This window comes from Microtus oregoni, unplaced genomic scaffold, assembly GCF_018167655.1.
Source record: "Microtus oregoni isolate MIOR12 unplaced genomic scaffold, Mior012 000031F_ref0000149, whole genome shotgun sequence".
NCBI classification, from domain to species: domain Eukaryota; kingdom Metazoa; phylum Chordata; class Mammalia; order Rodentia; family Cricetidae; genus Microtus; species Microtus oregoni.
In genome coordinates, this window is record NW_024543090.1 from 28,171,892 (window position 1) to 28,197,046 (window position 25,155).

Genomic DNA, 25,155 nt, shown 5'->3' on the forward strand with positions numbered 1-25,155 from the left:
TCTCTATGTTTTCCAGTATTGATGGCACTCTACTTCAATATGTCTCAGGAACTCCATTTAAAGATCCCAAACACATTATTGACTTTAAATAGCCATAAATTTGGTGTATACTGAATATACAGCCTTAAAGCAGCACCTCACCTTCCCTGTATTAAGTTCAAACACTAATTAAAACAATCTCCAAGAGATACGTACGTGCACTGTCCGCATGGCATCCTATGAAGCAATGCAGCAAGACAGTTGTACAGACTCATTGCTGATGCTATGCAGAAAATTGCTATCATAACATAAACTAGAAAAGAAAGAGACAGTTATTAATCATTTAGTGCCTTTCACTATACCATATTTTTGATATAGTACTATGTTATCTATAGTATTGCTAAACTAAAAATATCTATAGTGTTTTAAAGTTTTAAAGTGGGCCACATTAACATGTGATTTTAGTTGTATTATACACTGCTAGGAAAGTATTAACTGGCTAAATATGGTTCTACATTTTCTAATTTTCAATAATTCAAACTGACATGTTTATTACAGGTTTCTGTGAAGTGAATTACAGATATTTATAAGTACTTAAAGATAAAAACAGAAGGATGATGAACTTTTGTGCATATATATGTGTTTGTATTTGTACGTATGTAGGTGCATACATATATTTGGATATGGGTAGAGGCCAGAAAACAACCACAGTTCTATTCCTCTGATGTCTGTTTTTCTTCTGTTTGTTTTATTTTTGAAACAGGCTGAGTCACTGGCCTGGAAGTTTGCCAAGTAAACTACTCTGACTGGCCAGCAAGCTCCAGGGACCAACCTGCTTCTATCCACCCAGTGCTTGAATTCCACCTCTATGCCTCCAAGGAGGGTTTTCCTACACGGATCAAACTCTGGTCTCATTTGCACAGTAAGCACTTTACTTATTATTCCTCCAGACCTTTTTGTTTTGAGTCTCAAGTAGTTCAAACTGGCCTTGAACTTGCTATTTAGACAAAAATGACCTTGAAAACCTTGAATATCTGAATCTGTGGTGGTGGCCCACACTTTAATACCAGAAGGATTAGGAAGGCAGAGGCTTCTCTGTGAGTTCAAGGTCAGCCTGGTCTATAAGAGCTAGTTCCAGGTCGTGCTCCAAAGCTACAGAGAAACCCCGTCTTGAAACTCTCTCCCCATCTCCCGCCAAAAAAAAAAAAAAAAAAAGAAAGAAAAGAAAAGAAAACCTTGAAATCCTGATCCTCCTGTCTCTACCTTTTACGTGTTGAGGTTACAGGTGTACACCATCATACCCAGCCTAATGACACCTGGGACTGAACCCAGGTCTTTGCATATATAACTCTACAGTGATATCCCAAACTGGATTAAGAAATACATTCTTTTTGGGAACACTGTCTAGCCTGAAACTTGCTATACACAAATATACAGGCTTGCCGGGCGGTGGTGGCGCACACCTTTAATCCCAGCACTCGGGAGGCAGAGGCAGGCGGATCTCTGTGAGTTCGAGACCAGCCTGGTCTACAAGAGCTAGTTCCAGGACAGGCTCCAAAACCACAGAGAAACTCTGTCTTGAAAAAAACCAAAAAAAAAAAAAAAACAAAAAAAAAACAAAAAAACAAATATACAGGATTGAATTTGTAGAGATCTGCCTGCCTGTGCCTCCCTAGTGCTGGGATTAAAGGCGTGTGCCACTGGGCCTGGCTCTGAATTAATAAATTATTAATATAATATTTTAGGAATGTGATTTAGGAATGAGAACAAATATCTGCCTTAGATATCAGTCATGTTATCCATGTTTTCCTATGGAGAATTTATCTATAACAACTTGACCTGTGTTAAAATCAAATCCAGCCAGGCATAGTAACCACCAGTTGAAGATTAGCCTGGGCTGTGTAGAAAGTACTGGTCTAGCCTGCACTACACAGCAAGATGCCTCAAGGGAAACACACACACATACCCCCAAACACTCAAATCCATTCAAAGAAACTTTGTTGCAATAGAACACCTAGGTAGTAAAATCTGACGAGCAGTCTCTATTACCCAGATGTATCTGAAAATTATCTAAAGATATTTCACCTCTGTGTTGTTACAAAGGAGGTAGGATTATTATACCTTACAATATTCTTTTTCCAAATTTTCTAGAAAATATTGTGATAGAAATACAAGCTGTACCTCAATGTTCATGGTCTATTTGACCACCTCCGAGGTGGGGGTGAGAAACAGAGACTGGTCTCAGCACAGTAAATTTGGGGAGTCCTGGTTCTGAGTGAAGCCTGATAAGCCACCCTGAGTCCTCTGATGCTCATATCTAACACACTAAGTTCAATTCAAAGTACGCTGGGTTGTTGTCAGGGTGAGATAAGCGAACGTACATAAAGTATGTGCACTGCACATGTCCTGTGTGGTCACGTGTGTATGAGGAACAGGAAGGCAGACCCTTCATGGACTGTCAATTGGGTTTTGGTATATCTTCTGCCAAGCTGCCCAACCCAGGTTTTAAGAGCCTGGTAGGTAGCATATTCCCTGAGGCCTTATGGGAGCTTTATTGTTTTGTCTACAGGGTACTGTCACTTAGAAAACGATCCCCCGGGAAGAGCTTTATCATCATAACACAGTTCCAGTTAGCTTTGTTTTAAATGTAAGAAGTTTACTGAAAAGCATACTCAGGATGTACGCCCGCTTCTTTTTTATTTGATTTTTCTTTTTTTTTTTTAAAGATTCTTCTTTTTTTTTTTTTTTTAAGATTTGTTTATTTATTACGTACACAGTGTTCAGCCTCCATGTATGCCTTCAGGCCAGAAGAGGGCACCAGATCTCATTACAGATGGTTGTGAGCCACCATGTGGTTGCTGGGAATCGAACTCAGGACCACCAGAAGAGCAGTCAGTGCTCTTAACCTCTGAGCCATCTCTCCAGCCCTTTATTTGATTTTTTGAGACAGGGTTTCTCTGTAGCTTTGGAGCCTATCCTGGAACTAACTCTGTCGACCAGGCTGGCCTTGAACTCACAGAGATCGCCTGCCTCTGCCTCCTGAGTGCTGGGATTAAAGGCGTGCGCCACCACCGCCCGGCGACACGGGCCAATCTTAATGTGGCACTATGTCCTGGGATAATTAGGAGGGTGAATGATTTTCTTCTCACATCAAAAATTTTACCTGTAAATAGGGTAAATGTAATACATTCAAGAAAATTTTTCACTAGAAATAAAAATATTCTTTAAGGTAGCTAGATATCGTCTTTTAAAGTGATTTTTATTTTAATTATGTATATATATGTGTGCCTGGGTATGGGTATGTACAAGTATGGACAAGTGCCCAAGGAGCCCTTAGAGCTACAGTGAGAACTGGTTGTGAGCTACTTGACATGGTGCTTAGAACCAAACTTAATTCCTTCACAAGAGTTCATGCTCTTAACAGCAGAACCATCTCTCCAGCCCCCAATTTTTTAGTATTTTGAGGTAGGATCTTATGCATGATTCTATGGCCAATATTGGCCTAGAAATTACTATGTATCCCAGGCTAGCCCCACGCCTATGTCACTCATCCTTCCTTAGCCTCTTGAGGAGATATATATATATATATATATATATGCATGTGTATGGTGTATGTGTGGTTATTTTTTTATTTAAATTTTAAAATATCTCAGTAACTGAAACCTGATATTTTTTGCACATTAAGCAAATTACTTACTTGTTTTTCAGATGAATTTTTTAATTTAATGTAATTTTCAGATGAATGTTTTAAAGGGAAAGTTGAATCTAGCAACGTAAATGGGGGGAGATATATGTCCAAAACAGCACACACAGTCAAGTGGTAGTGGCCCACACCTTTAATCCCAGAGGCAGAGGCAGAGGCAGGCGGATCTCTGTGGGTTTGAGGCCAGCCTGGTCTACAGAGTGAGTTCCAGGACAGCTAGGGCTACACAGAGAAACCCAGTCTCGGAAAAAAAAATACAGCATACATAAAACCCAGCTTCTTGTATTTTTGGTGAGCCTAGCCTTTCATGGCTGAGTCCTAAGACCCAGTGTCTTACCAAGCCACCTGTAGAAGAAATAGAGCAGGACGATCATCACACAGCAGATGACCACAAACAGGACAACTGTGAGGGGGCTGAAAGTCAAATACTCTTCCTTCTTTCTCCGCATCTCTTTATCTTCCGCATCTGTCACTGCCTTCATGTTCTCCCTGCATAAACACACACAGAAACATCAGCAAGTCCTTACCACTTATTTTTGTAAAAATCCCTCTCTAACACCAATTTTAAGTTTAATTACAAAAGTAATGCACTTTTTAAAAAAAAGTACCAAAAAGAAATATTTAATTTAGGAACTAAAATAGCCTATATTCCTACTCTCCAGATATAATCTGTCATTACACAACTTTGAAATAAGATTTTTTAATAAAAAAAACCTGTTAGAACATACTACATTTATTATATTAATAAATTAATGTTTGTGGATGTTCGTACAACCAAGTTTGGAGAGATATTTATGTTGACATAATGTGTTTTAAGATATAAACATATAAACAATATTACCTACCTACATACAGTAAAGTCTTTCTAAATAAGTTTTTCTCAAGTATAAACACTGAATTCTCCTATGAGCAAACTCAGCATTTACTACATGTCTGTCCCGTGCTCATTAATGCACTAAGAATAACTGTTAAATTACCAGCTCCAGTCCTGTCCTGCCTTTGTTATTACCCATGGGTTCTCCCAAGTAATCACCTCTCTAATGAAAGGCAGAGATGGGTGTTAAAGAGAGCAGCAGGTGGCTTTGGAGAGTAGACAGCTTACTGTCTCACCTGTCACATCACTGGGCCTTCCCGGTGACACAGAGCCTACCCAGTGTTCCCAGCCCCAGTTCAGCTCCCTGTCATGCATCTTCCGGCCCTGACCATTAAGTCTGGGCTCCCTGCAGACTTTAAGCTGAATAAAACTTTATGTCTAAACGTTTTCACATTTGCAACTGTTAACCAGCACACTGCTTTCCCATCAGGAGATTACAGACGACGTCATGATCATGAGTGGGACTTGTGGCCTCTGCACCAACCCTTCCCTAGAACTCCAGACCAGGATGTAGGGGCACTAACAGAAGTTTTAACAATGTGGTACCTAAGTGGGGAAAGGTGCCAGCCTTTGGTATCTGTCATTGAAAATAAATAAAAACATTTATAGCAGTAGACATGTAAGCCATAATGATCCACATATTCAATATTCATAGCCACATATTGAAGAGCCTAAGGCACTCCCCCTTCTGCAACAGTCTTGCTATGTAGCACAAGCTGCACTGAACTTAATATGTAACCCAGGGTACTTTCAAACTCATGATCCTCCTGACTCAGACTCCCGAGCAGTAGGGTTACAGGTGTGTACCACCATACCTGACATAAAGCACTTCATTTTGGGGGGGTACACTGGGGCAGGGGCATATGTAGCCAAGGATGACCTCCACCTCTCAAGTGCTGTGATTACTATAGGCATGGATATATATAGGCACCATACACAGCTTTCATAAAAACGCTTTCCTGGAAGGGAACCAACTACTCGATTTCTACATTAAATACTACCAGCAATTGTATTCCTTTGGGAGAGCAGCGGTTCAAACAACTAGGCAAAAGCTCCACCACTGAGCTATGCTCCAGCTCATGCTGTGAGATTGCACTCTATGTGCGTGTTTGCTGCTGTGTGTGCCTGTGCAAGTGCACACCTGCCACAATACATGTGTGGATATCGGAAGACATCCAGAGGTCAGTCCTTGAACCTCGTCGTCGTCCCTGTTTGAGACAGGTTTAACTGGCCTTCAAGATTCCACAGATTCCCATCTTGCTGCAGGAACACTTGGCTTCCAGACACACACAACTGGGTCCAGCTTGCTGTGAGTTCTAGGGTTTTGAACTCAAGTCCTCACACTTGTGCAGTGAACACTTTACCCACTGCTGTCCCTCAGCAGCCTCCACAGAGTATTTGATGTGAGTTAAGTGTTTCTCTATGAACAAATAACTCAGGTGCCTACAACCTTCTATTAGTTAAAAAAAAAAAAGAAAAAGAAAAGGCAATCCTACAATCTGTCTTAATGGCTCTATATACTGAGATAAAAACATAAACGTTCTTGCTATTAAGATGATCATGAAGCATTATTTAAAACTATTTATCAGAAAGTCATAAAGAGTTTAATTAAACTTACAATTCAATGACTCCACTCCAGTATCCTCCTAATGCCACAGTGAACACAGCGATTGCAAAAATAACCACCATAGTATAGTCAAAATTAGGCCAGGATGGAGAATACATCTGCACGGTAACGTTATCTCCTAGAGTCTGAAGGGCAAAGCGACAGTTAACACAGGGATGAGCCTGCCACAGCACAGCAGCAACATCTACACTTCATCAGAGAGCTAGGAAGACGGGACAGCTAGAGGCTTACTCAGCCCTTCAAGGCTCTCGCTAGCAAGTGGAGAATGCCTAATAATCAAAATTAAGCATAGTGATTAAATGTAAACAATTGTACCATTTATAAACATCTAATATGCAATTACCAACGTACCTGTTTCATATCTTTAAAGTCTCTTTGGCTTATCACTGCAATTAGTATTGTCATATTTTGAAATTCAGAACTGTTCCTTGAGGAAGGAAGCTAAAAGAAAAAATATGAAACTTGATTAACTACTAATACATTTACAGAATAAGAATATAGATACTATATTTATACTAAGTACCAATATTATATTAAATTATAAAAACAAAGCTTCATTATTCCTTCTTAATAATATATAAGTTCTAAAAACAAGATCTTTTTAACATGAACTTAAATAGATATATACTATACATGACATCATATGGTATAGACATTGTATAAACATACAATATACATATATATATATATATTTATATGTTTCTCAACTCTTAAGACTTCAAGTCATCTCAACTCTAAAAATACAGCCAAAACTACAAGATTTTCTAATTCGAATGTTTTATTAATAAATCTAGAACGTTTGTTAATAAAAATAATCTAGAAGATGATTAAAAATTCAGCCTCTGGAACACACACAGCATTAACTCAGTTCCTGGGAGACTTGGTGTTAGAGGCACAATAGAAATTCCTCCTTTTAAACAACCTTCCTCAAGGCACAGTAATACCACTTTTGGTATATATCCAAAGGATGCTCAATTGTGCAACAAGGACATGTGCTCAACTATGTTCATAGCAGCTTTGTTTGTCATAGCCAGAACCTGGAAACAACCTAAATGCCCCTCAACCGAAGAATGGATAAGGAAAATGTGGTACATTTACACAATAGAGTACTACACAGCAGAAAAAAATAAAAACAGCTTGTATTTTGCAGGAAAATGGATGGAGCTAGAAAACATTATTTTGAGTGAGGTAACCCAGACACAGAAAGACAATTATCACATGTACTCACTCATAGGTGGTTTTTAAACACAAAACAAAGAAAGCCAGCCTACCAACCACAATCCCAGAGAACTTAGACAACAATGAGGACACTAAGAGAGACTTACATAGATATAATCTACATGGGAAGTAGAAAGTAGAAAAAAACAAGATCTCCTGAGTAAATTGGGAACATGGGAACCTTGGGAGAGGTCTGGAGGGGGAAGAGGCAGGGAGGGGAGCAGAGAAAAATGTAGAGCTCAATAAATATCAATAAAAAAAATGTATATAAAGGGCTGGAGAGATGGCTCAGTGGTTAAGAGCATTGCCTGCTCTTCCAAAGGTCCTGAGTTCAATTCCCAGCAACCACATGGTGGCTCACAACCATCTGTAATGGGGTGTGGTGCCCTCTTCTGGCCTGCAGGGATACACACAGACAGAATATTGTATACATAATAAATACAGAAATAAATATTTTTAAAAAATGTATATAAAAAAGAAATTCCTCCATTTAGCGCTTACCAGAATACTGCTGTTAGCGATCAGCAATGCTTCAGCACCACCTCTCTGGGCAATTTGGGCTTTTTCAAGGATGTGGCAGGATCCCCACTGTACCACCACTGCTTTGTTCTTTATGCCATCAGGAGGAATATCAGAAGGGTGGCACAGTGGCGTGCCAGTCAGATTCATCAAGCTAAGAGAAGTCTGAAAAGAAGAAATGTTTTTAATAAGACAGATACCTCATTTCACCCAAGAGCATTCAGTGATGAAACACCGAGGCCAGTTTAGTACAATCTCACTGAGTCACACGCTAAAATAGTTATTACTCATAATCAATATTTTATTATGAATAATATCACGTTATTTACTTACTGCATTTTCTAGGGAACTTGGAAGCCTTGTCCATTTGGGGTTATAATGCATGCAATAGTCCTTGGAAAGTGAAGATGAGCCATCTGCGGCCGCGTGCAGGATGGCTTCCTGAGCAGCTGTCTAAGATACAAACAACAACTTTCAGGATGGTGGTCATAGTTAGGCTTGCTGGCAGTAACAGATTTCGATGAGACTATTTATAAGCATGTCTGAGCACATTTCCTCACGAGGGTGAGACTTGTGATGACTTTATTTACTCCTGCATAAGCAGCTCGGGAATAATGAAACCATACACACTTGTCCGGAGCTCACTCTTTGAGGACGATGGCTCACTTTCTTACAAGATTAACTATGACCCTAAAACTATGTTTTAAGAGCCACATGGGGGGTGCTATGACATAACAATGCCAGCCTGCCCTCTCAGCCTGGCACTTTCTTCACCACTCTTTTATGAGTTGTGACTTCATAGTTCACACTCACGCAGAAGAATGGACTCAAAACCTCTTAGCTTGTCCCACCCTTGGTGTTTGCCTAGTACCTTTCCCTGGGGTTAAAGAGATGCAGGAGTACTTTTAAGTATTGACTGTATAAGATAATCACCTTGAATTTAAAATCATTTTCACTCTAGTCTTTGAGAGCTTTCAACTGCCTATCCAGATACACCAATACGGAGTTTTAAGAGAAAAACTGCCTGCCGGGTGATGGTGGCGGATGCCTTTAATCCCAACACTCAGGAGGCAGAGGCAAGTGGATCTCTGTGAGTTCAAAGACACCCTGGTCTACAGAGCTAGTTCCAGGACAGCTAAGGCTACACAAAGAAACCCTGTCTCAAAAAAACAAAACAAAACAAAAAAGGAGGAGGAGGAAGACGAAGAAGGGAAGCTGGCAGCGGTGGCCCATGTGAGGCAGAGGCAGGCAGATTTTTCTGAGTTCCAGAGCAGCCTGGTCTACACAGTGAGTGCTAGGGAGGCCAGACCTACATACAAAGATGCTGTCTCAAAACAAACAATCAAAACTAAATAAATAAACAACATAAAAGAGAGCTAGAAGAGCTGGCAAGATAGCTCAGTGGGTAACTGCACTTATCACCAAAGATGACCGTCTGAGTTGGATCCCAGGACCCACGAAGGGGCGGGGGGAGAGAAATGAGTCCCATGAGTTGGTCCTTGAGCATGACACATATGCCCTGGCACACCCACCCCCAAATAAATAAATAACTTTTAAAAAATAGCTAGAATACTTCATCTTGTCTTATTTCCCATTGCCTAGAAAGATAGGGAAAAGGGACAAAGTGATGGAAAAGGATAATAAAGAAAAAGTGAGGGGCGGGAGACATGCAGAGACATCCCCAAATGTTTAGTATACTGCTTCTGTCACCCACCTCCTTCAACAGAGGTTCTTCCCATCTTATCTGTGAGCAAGTTAGTCTCCAAATCCAAAGGAAGAAGAGGTCCAGGGAATGGGTCAGCAGGTGAAACATTAGCAGCCAAGTCTAATGACCTGAGCCCCACATGGTGCCAAGTAAATGCTTGACTTCTACCATGGGTTGGGGCACAGGAATGCATGTGTATTCAGATACACAAAAGCGTACCCAAAATAAACAAAACATACAAGCCTTTGTAGCAAAGCACACATCCAGTTGGTTTCTTAATACAGGATTTCTCTGTATAGCCGTGGCTGTCCTGGAATTCTCTGTGTAGACTAGCCTAGCCTGGAATGTAGAGAAATCTGTCTGCCTCTGCCTCTCATGGGCCACCACTGCCTGGCTTTCCTCCTCCTCCTCCTTCTCCCACCCCTTTTATGTTTGTTTGTTTAGTTTTCTTTTGGAGACAGGGTTTCTTTGTGTAACCTTGTTTGTCCTGGAATTAGCTCTGTAGACGAGGCTGGCCTTGAACTCATAGAGTTCCACCTGCCTCTGCCTCCCAAGTACTGGGAATAAAGGCAGGTGCCACCACTGCCCGGCTTCATTCTTCTTTTTAAGGTGATTTCTCAGGCATTTTGTCAAGGGACAGAAAGCTGGTACCACGAAGGAAGATTGTTGCTTATGACTATAGCTAATAATACAGCTCATAAGCCATTGAAATTAGTATGCATAAGAAGTCTGGAGGTTTGGAGGAGCAAATTAGAGAAAGCCTACGATGCTGTCAAAAGAGCTTAACGAGGCCATTCTGGGCAGAGAGCAGAAGAGCAGAATGCTGAGAACAATGCAGACAAAGGCAGGCTCGTGAACAGATGGGATGGTGACTCTATCTGGAATAGGCTAAAAACAATGCATCGTCCATTCTGGCATTTGTCCATCCTCTGACTCTCTGGGAAGCTGAGTTTAAAGGACTAACCCAAAAGAGGTCATGTCCAGGTAACAAAGCTTTCAAACTCTATCACACAGGTATTATTAGATGCTTTTAGTTAAGACTTATGATGAGAATCAGGAACAAAACCACTACAAAATTTGCAATTTGTCCAGAAAAGGGACATGCTTAAAGTTGTGACCACGGAAACATATCACCCATCCACCCCCAACCATTAATAAAGAAATACCGTATTCCTCAGAAGGCTAGGTGAAGCACAGTTTGTAGAGCACTTGGCTACCATCATATGAAGCCTTGGGTTTGAACTTGGTGGTACATGCCTATAATCCCTGCACTCAGGACAATCAGAAGTTCAGGGTCATTCTTAGGTAGCTCAAAGCAAGCCTAGGCTACACAAGACCTTATTTAAAAAAAAAAAAAAGGCCTAGTACTTCACACAAGAGCGTATTTACAGTTTGCTGAACATGTCACCCATTACTCCATGTATCCATGCCATTAGATCTTCCAAGTTCTTGTCTAATAACCACAGTGTGGGTTTGTCGATTCTTTTTCTTTGTTTTGTTTTTTCAAGACAGGGTTCCTCTGTATAGCCTTGGCAGTCCTAGAACTTACTGTGCAGACCCGGGTGGCCTCAAACTCACAGAGACCAGCCTGCTTCTGACCTAGAGTGTTGGGCCAGGCATGTGCCACCACTGCCCAACAATGTGGTTTATCAAGAGTTGATGTATTTCTGTGCTAAATATTAATTTATCTTGAGGACGAATTAGTGGAACTATAAGTATGTAAACATTTTTTTCTTAATAATCTTAAGAGGTTCAATGAAATGAGTGCTAAGTTTAACACATAAATTATAAGTTCAGGGCATTTATGTCCCCTCTGAGTTGTTCTTTGGGAACTAAATGTCACTTGTCTGATTATTCAGACCTTAAAGACACAGAGTAATGCTTCTGTGTTGCTGTTTCTCCCCTCAAAATACTTTTTGTATGATTTCTTTCCTGTATGATCCTAATGATGTCCAGCAAAGTTCCCAGAACACAAAAGGCTACTTTTTTTTTTGTTTAATAACAGTTTTGAGCTTAGATTTTCTCGCTGACCCTTTAAAGCCCAGAGTTATAAAACACAGTCTTTCAGAGAAGTTAAAGTTCCTCGGGGTAATGACTGTGCACACCGTTTACACAACTGCCCAAACAACACTGATAAATATTCCTAACCTGAAGCTCTAGAAGAGAAAGCAAATGGAAACAAAGTCTGATTTCCTGAAAGCTAGCTTCTGGGTCACCCATTAGAACTCAAATTTCTTGTTGCTAAATTTTAAAATATTACTTCTGCAACTATGGGTATGCATGCACATATTTTTTTCTTAACCAGACTTCTATCCCTTTAGACTTCAAACTAAAAACCTCCAAGGGCCACTTTCATACTTGGTTTTTAAGGGGATTTTAAAGTGTGCCTGTAAGAAAACAAAAGCACAAAACAAATCCCCACAGTATAATGACACGCACTTTACAGAGAAAGAACTGTATGGGAATGGAATGAAAGCATGCAGATATTCATATAGTTATAGATAGAAATACATGTGAACACAGTTAACTAAAGAGCACTCCAGAACGCTAACAACTGGAACCCAGTCCATCCTGCCCTCCCCCCCCCCTTTTTTTTCCTGGGCAAAAAGCTGCAGTAAGAAGGGTTACACAATAAAACAGAAGTTAAATTTTTTAATTAAAAAGAAAATGTGCCTGAACGCCAAAAAACTATACACAGCGCTTCAGGACCTAGGTGAAAGAAGCCCTCCACCCCACGGGATTACTCCCGGGTAAGTATTTCGCAGGGTTCTAGGCACTGCCAGGTGAGAATGCTAGAACCCGCGGGTGAGCACTGTAAAAGGGCCGGAAAGGGGGGGGGGGAGGAGAGGGGGAGGGGCAGGGGAGGAGGGAGGAGAAGGGAAAGGGAGGAAGGGGAGGGAAGAGCGGAGGGGAGGGGAGGGGAGGGGAGGGGAGGGGAGGGGAGGGGAGGGGAGGGGAGGGGAGGGGAGGGGAGGGGAGGGGAGGGGAGGGGAGGGGAGGGGAGGGGAGGGGAGGGGAGGGGAGTGCGGCTCTCACCAGTCCCAGCAGGCAGCTCCAGAGCAGAGCGGCCGCGGGAGCGTGCCGCAAGTGCAGCAGCAGCCCCATCCCGCGGGCGGGCAGCTGGGCGCTGGCGGCGCTGGCGGTACCCGGACCTCTGGGCTGCAGCCCCGACTTCCTCTTCCGGCCCCGCCCGCGGAGCGCTGGGCTGGGACTTTGGGCTGTCGGTCGGCTCCGGGCGCTGCTCCTCGGAACAGCCCTCTTAACTGCGTAAATCCCCTGTTCCCGTCCGGTTCCCTCTAACTGCGGCCGCCGCCCATTCCGAGCTTCTGCGGCTTCGGGTTTCAGTTTCCCTTCAGGCCTCTGCCACGTAGCCTCGGAGCCACCTTCGCAAAGCTGTAAACCAGACAAGGCCCCTCTCCACGCTTGAAGCACAAATCAAAACTCTTCCTCCGCAGCAAAGTTTATGTCATCTCACCCCTGGCTTCTCTGTTCCTAGCCTCTCTATTCTCCTATGCGTTACGACCCTCGAGCTGGGCGTTCCCTTGTCAGTTTACACGTCTCTTCAGTCGAGTTTTCTATTCTCTATTCACTTTCATACTATGATTTATTTGTTCTCTTCATAGCTTTGTTTTTGTTTTGCTTTATTGACACGGGCTAGCTCTACCTATCCTTGGCTACTGTCCAAGACCAGGCTGGCCTAGGACTCAGAGATCTGCCTGCTTCTGCCTCTCAAGCACCGAGATTAAAGGTATAAACCACCATACCTGACTCATTTTATACTCATTTATCTATGTATTTCACATGCTGCTATCCAATTAATGACAGGGAACTGTCCCTCTTTGCTTTGTTGACCACTTTGTCCTTACACATAAAATATCCACTGTATATTAGGTCGTCAAATACTTGTTGAATAACCAAACCTGAATAGGACAGTGTTCCTGCTACCCTAAGGGGGGGACGTAGCAAGGGATACAGACGTGTGAGCAAACACTGTCAAGACAAACAAAGACCTTTCACCCAGTGCTATATAGGGATCAAAGGGAGGTAAAAATAGGGCGCCAGAGAAAAACAGCAGCCTGAGCTGACTGTAGCCGACTATTAATTTCTATGCAAGTTCATTTCAGATAGGCAAAGGAAACCACTTCCAGGAAGGAAGCATCAGTCTCAAGGCCAAGGGAGGTACTGGCAAAACTCGAACTAAACTGAAATTAGGAGTGGTGAAAGGTGAAACGTGAGAAGAGGCAGAGGCTGAACATAAGTGAGCTGGACAGCTTGGAACGTGAGACTATCCTCTGGATGGTGCGGATTCACGAAAATTAAATAGAACAACGCCACAACACACGGTTTCTGTTTGGGGAGCTCTCTAGGGCTGGTGGGGTCACAAATAGACTGAAACTGGGCCACAAGTGGAAGTCAAGGGACAGACAAGTACAGAAACAACCCAGGCAGAGCAGTGGGAATGCTTGCTCTGAGAGAGTGTGGCAGAGAAGAAATGGGGGGAAAGAGATGAGTCAGAAAGAGTTGTTGCAGATTTGCAAAGTTGAAAAGGAGGGAGGAGTGGTTTCCCAGAATCCTCTGCTGTGCCCTTTACTGGGATGGATTCCAAAGGAGAGGAAGAGTGGACATGCCTTTGAAACGTTGCGGAACACTGAATTGCAAATATACATAGGTTGGTAGGAATGGTAGGGGCAGTGAAATGATATCCTGACTGAACTCACACTTTCCTCCTGGCCAGGGAGCCAGAGTTCCTCTGAGTAAAATGGCTACTATGAACCACATGACTTCATCTCCAAATATTCTGGAGTATTTATTCTTGTGCTCCTTTGCTTAGTGAGTCTCTAAAGTGATTCCCAGAGCTATCTGAAGAGCTCTGGTTTTTATGCCAACATTCTTAACCCCCTTGTTGGAAAATTTGTGCTTGCCTGTGGTATAACCTAGTTCGTTGTGCAATCTCAATTTCTCTGTGTAGCTTTTCTTTACATTAAAATTTTCCTTATTATTATTGTATATATGGATGATGTGTGTACATAGTTAGAAGACACCTGGAGTCCGTTCTTTCTGTCTGGTAGGTTGGGAGCGGAAGCCCCAGTCCCTGGCATCTATCTCAGCCCCCAGGCCTGGTCTGGACTTCAAATCCCAGCAGGCCAGGTCCTGACCCCTCCCTGAGTTAGGACCACTCCCCAGGGTACTTAAGTGATCCCCCCCAAAAGAGGAACACGTGGTCTCCCTTTCCTCCTCCTGAGTGAATGTGTATAGTTGACATAAGCAACAGCCATGTCACAGATCCCAGTGCCACAGATCCAAGGGAATTGCTAGGTTTTACCTAGGTCGGAGCACAGATGTTGACAGGATGTTTAAGAAATACCAAGCACAGCTCCCTCCTGGGGGTGGTGACTACAGTCTGAACCTGCTTCCCTACCGAGACTGGGTAACCTGCCTTCTCCTTCAGCTGTATATAATTAACACACTGAGTTTCTAGCTGCTGGCTCACCTCCATCCAAGCACACCGCCCCCTCAAACCCAGATTTTTCTCTGTCTCTGTCTGTAGGTCAGCCGGTTCTACATTCCATGTTGCCCTGGTCCGGTCAATCCCATGCTGTGCAGTTAGCAGCAGTGTGGGTGTTTTATCCGCATGTATGTGTGTGCATCACACGCATGACAGATGCACATAAAAATAAGAAGAGGTTGTTGAATCCACTGAGATTCAGGAGTTACAAATGAGCCGCCATGTTTATGGTGAACCATCAGGTGGATACTGGAGTCAAACTGGGATCTTCTGGAAGAGCAGCCAGCGTACTTCATCACTGATCCATCTCTTCAGGCCCCTACTCCTAGTTTTTTAGATGAGAACACTGAATGGGAGAATTACCTATATGAAGTCTCCCAGCAAGACTTGCAGAAGGAATTTAAATAGAGTCATTTCTAGTCCCATGAATGTTACTATAGATCCTCAATGAATGTTTAGCAAATTAGTAGTTTTGGCTAATAATTAGGTGTTTTTTAAACTTGACCAAAGTTTCTCTGAAGTATCTTCTAAAGGTAGTGTAATCTTCTGTGAAATGAATAGCTAACAGGCGGATTTCTGTGTCCTAGCAGCTGCTCCCAAATAACATGGAGACATATTATTAATTATAAATGCTTGGCCAAGCCGGGCTATGGTGGCGCACGCCTTTAATCCCAGCACTCGGGAGGCAGAGGCAGGCGGATCTCTGGGAGTTCGAGGCCAGCCTGGTCTACAGAGCTAGTTCCAGGACAGGCTCCAAAGCCACAGAGAAACCCTGTCTCGAAAAACCAAAAAAAAAAAAAAATGCTCGGCCAATAGCTTAAGGTTATTACTAACTAGCTCTTACAACTTTAATTAACCATATTTCTATCTATATCCTACCATGTGGTTCAGTACCTTATCTCAGCATGGCAAGTTCATCTCCTCCTTCTCTGGATTCCCTGACTCTACCCTTCTTCCCAACATTCTCTCTGTCCCAAAAATTCTGCCTAGCTATTGGCCAGTCAGCTCTTTAATAATAATGAGAGCAACACCTTCACAGTGTACAGAAGGATTATTCCACAGCAATAGCTAGATTGGGTTTCAAACAAAATTAGTTTGGATAACTTTTTCTTGTTTTTTACTCACCCTCCAGATTAGGATTTACTTCTAAAGGCAAGAGCTGAGCTGAAGGCATAGCTTACTGGTGGAGGGGTATTGGTATAACATGCACAAGACCCTGTATTTGATCCCCAGCAGCACAGGCAAACACACACACACACGCATCTCTTTGTTGGTAACAAGAAGAAAGCTGCAATTTTCCGATTCAATATTAAGATGATTTTTCAGTCATTGTGGCTTTTTTTTTTTTCCTTTTGAGACAGGGTTTCTCTGTGTAACAATCCTGACTGTCCTGGAACTCACTGAGATCCGCCTGCCTCTGCCTCTCAAGTGCTGGGATTAAAGGCAGTGCCATCACCTCCCAACCAGCGTGACATTTTTATTGTCGTTTTAGACAGCTTTCAAAAAGAGGTTTAAACTATCAAGTAAGTCCTAATAATAGCTTGATTTCTCACCTTCTGGGACAATTTTTACACTTGAAATAATTACAACCTGGTCCATGCATAAGACAATGCTATAGAGATTTTCATATAGAGACCTGTTTTATGTATGTCAGGGGTTTGTCTCTATGTCTGTATGCACACTACATATATTCTAGTGCCTACAAAAGTCATAGGAGGGCATCAGACCTATAGGATGAAATTAGATAGGGTTGTAAGCTGCCATGTGGGTGATGGGAGCCAAACCTGGGTCCTCTTCAATACCGCAGATCCTTTTAACTGCTGAGCCTCACTCCAGCTCTTAAATGAATTGTTTTAGAATAGAGATTCTATAGAGATAATCTATTGCAAGCTCGAGTTCTGTTGATTTTATCATTAAGACATAACATGGCCAGGTGGTGATGATGTATGCCTTTAATCCCTTGGGAGGCGGAGGTAGGCAGATCTCTGAGTTCAAGAAGTTCCAGGATATCCAGGGATAAACAGAGAAACCCTGCCTCAAAAAACAAATAACAAACAACAACAACAACAAAGATATAACCAGAAACCAGGTGGTGTGACGCATGCCTTTAATCCCAGCACTCAGAGGGCCCAGTTTGAAGTCATCCTGGTCTCCAGAGAGAGTTCTGGGACAGCCAGGGCTATGCAGAGAAACCCTGTTTTGGAAAAAAGAGAAATAAGCAGAGGTGTTACTGTCATCATGGGTCAGTGAGACCTCAAGGTGCATTGCTTGACTTTAGACAATGCAAAAAGGAAAACCTGAAACTTCTCAGGCAGACAGAGCCCAAATCTCTCTCTGACTCCAGATAAGTTAACATGGTTTTCTGGGTGGACACTGCAGTACTTCCTATTGGCATGCTAAGGACTACTCCAAGCTTTTAGAACAATATTTTTTGTTAGTTAGTTAGTTAGTTAGGTTGGTTTTTCAAGACAGGGTTTCTCTATAGCTTTGGAGTCTGTCCTGGAACTCACTCTGTAGACCAGGCTGGCCTCAATCTCACAGAGATCCACCTGCCTCTGCCTCCCGAGTATTGGGACTAAAGGCATGTGCCACCACCACTTGGCTTGATAGGAACTTTCAGATTAACAAGCTATCACTCAAAGCAAGTAAATGCAGTCAAGCGCCTTTTGGTGAGCAAAGATACTTTTAGGTGTAATTGTTGCTGAACAAAGATACTTTTAGGTGTAATTGCTGCAGTCATTTACCACCTCATGACATTTCTGCTCAACTTTCCTAACACTCGAAGGGTTGCTTGCAGGCCCAGTTTTGACTACTGAGTTCACATAAAGCTCCCATTAATGGAAAGTGAATGAGACATGTCTTGGGTGCTCTTTTCACTCAGATCTGTAAGAACACGAGTTCATTAAAATAAATTAACATATTTTGTGTTTGAGTCAAGGTCTTGTTATATAGCTCGGCCTAGAATTCACTATGTAGCCCTGGTCTGGAACTAGCAATCGTCCTGCTCCAGCCTCCCAAAATTTGAGATGAATTAAGTTAAATCAGTATTATCAACTGTCTAATTTGGCAGGAATATGACCTTCATAAGATAGTGTGTAGGCTGACCGCTTCCTGGACTTCTTTGTTGAAATTATAAAGCATATAATTGTATTTCCTCATTAGCAAGCCTTGGTATTACTAGCCATGCCCTCCCTTTTCTCATTAACTTACGTCTGCCCTTCTGTGTCAGGTATACATGCCAGAGATCATGTGATAGGGCTATAAGTTATGGCTTCCCTAGTCTAGGCATCCGTGAGTGACAGGGTCAGTGAGTACAGCAGGTAATTTTCAGCCACTTGGATCAGCTAAGATGGAAACATCAATTGAAATTAAAAAAAAATTTTTTTGGTGGTGACTCACTTCATGAGATGTAGACTTAAGGTTTACAATGGGTAGTTCCAAACCCATGATCACACAGACCGTGGGCAAACTCAGTGGGTCACAGTACAAAACCTAGGAAAAGCATATATGAGGGAAAGGCCCTTGTAGGGAAAAGGGAAAGTTAACAGCCATGGGAGGGAGATAAGAGACAGTGGGGCCTGAGAGCAATCAGAATGCATTTCATCTATAAAATTTATGGAGAAAACAAATTTAATTCATTAAAGATGTGAAAAATATATCAATAATGAAAGAGTGAATCTCAAGAGGTAGGGAGGGTGAGAGTTTATCTGACAATCAGCAGTATTCTTTCCATATTTAAAGAAAGGAGAATATGCATAGTCTAAATTTTTTTCTTTTACGTATCACAAGTTTTGATGAGTGCTGCTTGCTCTCCCCACATTACAGTTGTGAAACTCATCCATATTGCCGTACAGGGAAGTAGACTGACACTTTTAACTATTCCATTTGATGAATCTACTCCAGTTTGTTGTCTGTCTTTATTTTGGCCAATACCAAAATAAAAAGCACATTTTTTAAAATTGTTACTGTTCAGGGTGTTACTATGTAGCTCTGGCTGACCTAGAACTAGGGATGTAGGCCAGACTGACTTCAACTGCCTGCCTCTCCCTCCTAAGTACTGAGGGTAAAGGTGTGTGTCACTGTGCCCAACCCCAAAAGTACTTACATCAAATTACCAAGTTTTATTGTCAAACCAGCATCTGATCCCTAAACTTAACATTGTTCTGGTCATTCTTCCTGGAACACCTTGTTTCCATTACCTATTTCTTTTTATTATTTTAATTTCATTTTTTTGAGAATTTATGAACACAATATGTATTTATATAATTTTCCCTCCAGTCTCCTCCCTCAAATTTCTTCTGTACATCCCCTTACTCTCTTATTCCCATCCTCTTTAATTATTATTAACATATATAATAATACCATGTCCCTTTAGTATTGCTCAAGCGTATATGTTTGTCTGACCACCCGGGATTGGATAGCCTATCAAGGGGCTCGTCCTTGGCAAAGACTGATTTTCCTTCTCTCAGTACCCATTAGTTGCCTGTAGTACTTCATCTTGGGGTGGGATCCCATGCTATCTCCCCCATTCATGTTGGCCTGTCACCTGATGATCCCTGAGCAGCTCTTATTTTGGCAACTGTACTGTTGGGATTTCAGTGGTGCGGCTTCCTTGTCTCATATAGAAGCCGATTCTTACCTCACGGCAGATATCCCGTGTCTCTGTCTTTACAGTCTTTCCACCCCTTCCTCTGTGATGTTTTCTGGGGTGAGTGTTTAGTAGTTGTATTGTCGATGGATCGATTCAGGTGAGCACCTCACTGTCTGTTGTTCTCTGCATCTTGACAAGTTGGGAGTCTCTATAATGGTCCCTGTCTGCTGCAATAGAATTGTCCTTGATGAAGGCCTGAAACAACACTTCCCCGTGGGCGTAAGGATAAGTATTTAGAAGGCAGTTAGAAGTCATTCTGGTTTAGGGAAGTGTCGACTGTAGATTCTTCTCTAGGGTTTTTGAGTTCAACAGTTATGGGTAGTTGACTAGGTTTGCAGTACTAGAAATCCATCCCTCCTGCTGAGAAGGTATTAAGTCCGATTACACAGCTGTTGGTTACCTCTAGCGTGTAAGTGCCACTACGGCACCTTTCAGGATGTCGTGCCATACTGTAGTTGTTGGCTTTGCAGCTGGTTAGGACTAGTGATGGCTTTTTCTCTCCTGGCAGCTAGCTTAGTTCCTTCTGAGACTATGACAACCAGTCCTCAGGGAAGTGACTTTGAGACCAGATGTGACTCAATTTTTCCAGGACCTGTGTCTGAAGTGCGTGATGTCTGCCGCTACAGGGACTCACCTTCGGTCTCTGGGCAGGGCCAAGGGCAATAGCAACAGCTCACACTCTTCTGGAAATCTCCTAAGCTCCTCTGACCAACAACTCAAAATGAGGTTTCCGGACACTGTGGTTTTTGTTGGCTAGTCTATGACTTTTGGTACTACCTATTTTTTTTCTTTTTTCCTTTTTTGTTTGCTTTTTAAGACAGTCTCTTACTGAGTACATCTGGGTGGCTGTAACTCCATGTGTAGATCTACTCACAGAGATCTGTTTGCCCTACCTCTGATTGCTAGGATTAAAGGTGTACACCACTATTCCTGTAACCATCACCCATTTCTTAGTGTGGGTCATTCTCACTGCTCATTTGTATGCTCAGACAGCAGCGCCTCCTCCAGGAAGCACTCCTGCTCCGCCTCTGTGTTCTCAGGAGACTGCAGGGGAAGCTGTGTCTCCCTCATGGTCTGTACTAGTCTCAGCACTTAGGACAGAACAGGAATAGTTTTGTCTTAATGTTGCATTTTTACACACCCTACTATATATTCTGCTATTTTACAGTGACTTTTCTATGTGTCAGACTAGAGCATTGCTACTATTGTGAAGCCAGATTAAAGACAAGTCTTTACTAGTGCAGTAATTGTAGTTTAGTGTTAAGCACTTTCCAGGCATGTGGGAGGCTCTGAGCCTCATCATCATCATCATCACAAAAGAGTCAAACAACACACAGACATGCACACACAGACATACATACACATGTAGACACACACAGACAAATACACACACACAGACGTACACTCACATGGGGGCCAGGGTGAGGGAGGGAAAGAAGGGTACTTGGTTTTTTCCTACCTAAATTTCTTTACTTTTATCTGAATGATAGGTTGATTTCTTTCTTTTCTAGGACCCTGGATGCTTCTCTGGTTTAGAGGAGAGAGGGAGAAGGGTGATCAGAAGGTGTGGGTGGGTTGGGATGGTACTATATTGATGATAAGAATTACTCAGGATCTTAGCGGGCGGGGGGTAAGTGTTTTACCACCCACATTTCGCATCCTCTGTGGTCTAGCCTGTGCAATTCCTAACATGAGGAAAGGGGGGGAAAGGAGCTAATCAAACCACACAAAGGACTGTCTCACTTGCTCCCTTCGGGATCAATGTCCCGTTGGGTAATCAGCCCAATAAAAGCGTCTAGTTCATTCCTAGAAAGTGATGTGGTTAGAAAACAGTACAGGAATGTACTGAAAAGTCACAGTATCAGGGGACTCTTGGGCTCCATTTCCTTATTCATTACTGATTGACTCAGAGTCTGTAAAGCTGAGACCAGGACAGCAAAGGATATGAACATTCTTAACCTCGTAGCTCATTTCCCCACCGCTCTTCTTCACAACAAAATATCATCACTAGACATTTAGGGCCTGAGGTTGGGGGCAATTTTTTAAAAAATCCAGAAAGATCTTTTTACTGTACTGAGTGAGAAAGAAGAGAGTTGAAGGAACTAAGGTCTTAGAGCTTATGGATGACGGCAGAGAGAGACGGGAAGCTAGCCCATGAAGGGCCTGGAAGGGACCTGTGAATGCTAAGAGCAATTACTGTTATTTCACAGCTCTGTATTCTCAGCTACTCAGGAGGAAGAGCAGAGCATTGCCAAATTCAAGGCCTGCCTGGACTGTAGAGTGAGTTCAGGGTCAGACTGGGCAAGACCCTGTCTCAAAAATTTTTTTTGTTTTGTTTTTTTGTTTGTTTGTTTTGTTTTTCGAGACAGGGTTTCTTTGTGGCTTTGGAGCCTGTCCTGGAACTAGCTCTTGTAGACCAGGCTGGTCTCGAACTCACAGAGATCTGCCTGCCTCTGCCTCCCGAGTGCTGGGATTAAAGGCGTGCGCCACCATTGCCCGGCCCTGTCTCAAAATTTAAATTGAAACATTTAAAAGGAATTGGGAGGTAGCTCAGGGATTAGGCTTGCCTAGTATATGAGGGGACCTAGATTCGATCCTGAGTAACACACACACTTACACTCACATACATATGCACATTCTCTCTCTCTCTCTCTCTCTCACACACACACACACACCAAATGTTACCAGATTTCTCATTGAATCGAAAAGTGACTTCTGATTGCTTTGCCTCTTTTATTTCAGCTTTTACATTGCATTGTCCAATCCAAGTAGTCTTTGAAGTTAAACTAATTGAAGTTAAATTAAATTTTAAAACTTGATTTTTCTGCCGTTGTGGTCAAATTCCAAATGTCCAATAGCCCTCTTGGAGAAGAGCTCCTATGTTGGGCAGCACAGACGCCAAGCCCTTACGGCCCTGCCGGAGGTTCTGCTGAACAGAGTGCCTTGCTGGGGCTGACAGTGGCTCTTCGTGGAAGGTTTGTTTGCCCAGTAGAGTTCTGAGCGAGAACATCTTGTGCCGGACTCCTGGAGCCATCTGATTTCGGCTCAGATTGTAAGGTTCTATTTTGTACCGTATGTTTGAAAGCAGCTGGACACAAACCTGCAATCTTCTCCAGGTGCATCCTGCGGTTCATTTAGGGGTCTTCATAAAATGTGAGTGGACACAGGCGGTTGCCTTGCTCGTATACGCTGTTATGAAAAACAGGGACGGGAAGGATGGAAGTTATTGGTTAAACAAAAGTGGACCACATTATGGAATAATTGCTCACGTATTTATTTTGCGGTTGTTTTAATACATTTCACTTTAAACCTGAGATACATTTGCACAGAATAAAATTGCTTTAAAAAATAAATAAAGGCTTGTTGCCAGCATGCTTGTCTGAAAAAGAAATAGTCTGTGTGTAAGAACACTCACCCCCTTGACACCCTCAAGACAGAGGAAAATGGTGCTGTTTCCATCTCAAGTAAGCTACAACATGCAACATGCTCTTTCTTCCTTCCTTCCTCTCTCCCTCCCTCCCTTCCTTCCTTCCTTCCTTCCTTTCTTTTTTTCTGAGACAGGGTTTTGTAGTTTTGGATCCTGGAACTAGCTCTTGTAGACCAGGCTGGCCTTGAACTCACAGAGATCTGCCTGCTCCTGCCTCCCAAGTGCTTGGATTAAAGACGTGTGCCACCATCTCCTAGCTAACATGCTGTCTCTAAAATGGAAAGTATATGTTACCATATACTTTTCAATTCATACTTCCTTAACTTTTTTCTGCCTGGTGATCTATTACTATTATATAGAACCTGCTATTCCTTGTAAACCTGTTTTAGTGACTATATGGTGTCTTTGTACATAATTGCCTCATAAAAAGGGTATAAAAGAGAAAGTAGGAAGTACCTTTGAACGCATTGGCACAGGGGACCGCTTCCTAAATATAATCCCAGTAGCATAGACACTGAGAGCAACAATCAATAAATGGGAACTTCTGAAACTGAGAAGCTTCTGTAAAGCAAAGGACATGGTCAACAAGACAAAAACGGCAGCCTAGAAAATGGGAAAAATATCTTTACCAACCCCACATCTTACAAAGGTCTGATAGCCAAAATATACAACGCACTAAAGAAATTAGACATCAAAAGACCAAATAATGAAATTAAAATAGGAGTACAAATCTAAACAGAGAACTCTCAACAGAGGAATTTCTTTTTTTTTTTTTTTTTTTTTCTTTTATTTTATTTTATTTTATTTTTTTAAATTTATTTATTTATTAAGGATTTCTGCCTCGTCCCCACAACCGCTTCCCATTTCCCTCCCCCTCCCCCGATCAATTCCCCCTCCCTCATCTGCTCGAAGAGCAATCAGGGTTCCCTGACCTGTGGGAAGCCCAAGGACTGCCCACCTCTATCCAGGTCTCGTAAGGTGAGCATCCAAACTGCCTAGGCTCCCACAAAGCCAGTACGTGCAGTAGGATCAAAAACCCACTGCAATTGTTCTTGAATTCTCAGTATTCCTCATTGTCCGCTATGTTCAGCTAGTCCGGATTTATCCCATGTTTTTTCAGACCTAGGCTAGCTGGCCTTGGTGAGATCCCAATAGAACATCCCCATTGTCTTAGTGTGTGGGTGCACCCCTCGTGGTCCTGAGTTCCTTGCTCGTGCTCCGTCTCCTTCTGCTCCTGATTTGGACCTTGAGATTTCTGTCCGGTGCTCCCGTGTGGGTCTCTGTCTCTGTCTCCTTTCATCGCCTGATGAAGGTTAATATTCCTGAGGATGCCTATGTGTTTGTCTTTGGATTCACCTTCTTATTTAGCTTCTCTAGGAACATGAATTATAAGCTCAATGTCCTTTATTTATGGCTAGAAACCAAATATGAGTGAGTACATCCCATGTTCCTCTTTTTGGGTCTGGCTTACCTCACTCAGGATAGTGTTTTCTATTTCCATCCATTTGTATGCAAAATTCAAGAAGTCCTTGTTTTTTACTGCTGAGTAATACTCTAATATGTATATATTCCATACTTTCTTCATCCATTCTTCCGTTGAAGGGCATCTAGGTTGTTTCCAGGTTCTGGCTATTACAAACAATGCTGCCATGAACATAGTTGAGCATATACTTTTGTTGTATGATAGGGCCTCTCTTGGGTATATTCCCAAGAGTGGTATTGCTGGATCCAGGGGTAGGTTGATCCCGAATTTCCTGAGAAACCGAAACACTGCTTTCCAGAGTGGTTGCACAAGTTTGCATTCCCACCAGCAATGGGTGAGTGTACCCCTTTCTCCACAACCTCTCCAGCAAAGGCTATCATTGGTGTTTTTTATTTTCGCCATTCTGACAGGTGTAAGGTGGTATCTTAAAGTTGTCTTGATTTGCATTTCCCTGATTGCTAAG

General features: G+C 42.4%; 1 protein-coding gene across 2 annotated transcripts in view; it reads right to left on the reverse strand.

The window, feature by feature from the left end:
* The window catches only part of Sppl2a (signal peptide peptidase like 2A), a 37,214-nt gene extending 24,397 nt beyond the window's left edge, over positions 1–12,817 (reverse strand). For both annotated transcript variants that reach the window (XM_041678854.1, XM_041678851.1), the window contains exons 1-7: positions 12,662–12,817; positions 8,254–8,373; positions 7,903–8,085; positions 6,535–6,624; positions 6,175–6,308; positions 4,020–4,171; positions 196–292 (exon numbers count right to left, since the gene is read on the reverse strand). In XM_041678854.1, coding sequence (XP_041534788.1) covers positions 196–292; positions 4,020–4,171; positions 6,175–6,308; positions 6,535–6,624; positions 7,903–8,085; positions 8,254–8,373; positions 12,662–12,730 — 845 coding nt within the window. In that variant the 5' untranslated portion in view covers positions 12,731–12,817. The remainder of the gene's footprint in view (positions 1–195; positions 293–4,019; positions 4,172–6,174; positions 6,309–6,534; positions 6,625–7,902; positions 8,086–8,253; positions 8,374–12,661) is intronic.
* Positions 12,818–25,155: the final 12,338 nt, after the last annotated feature.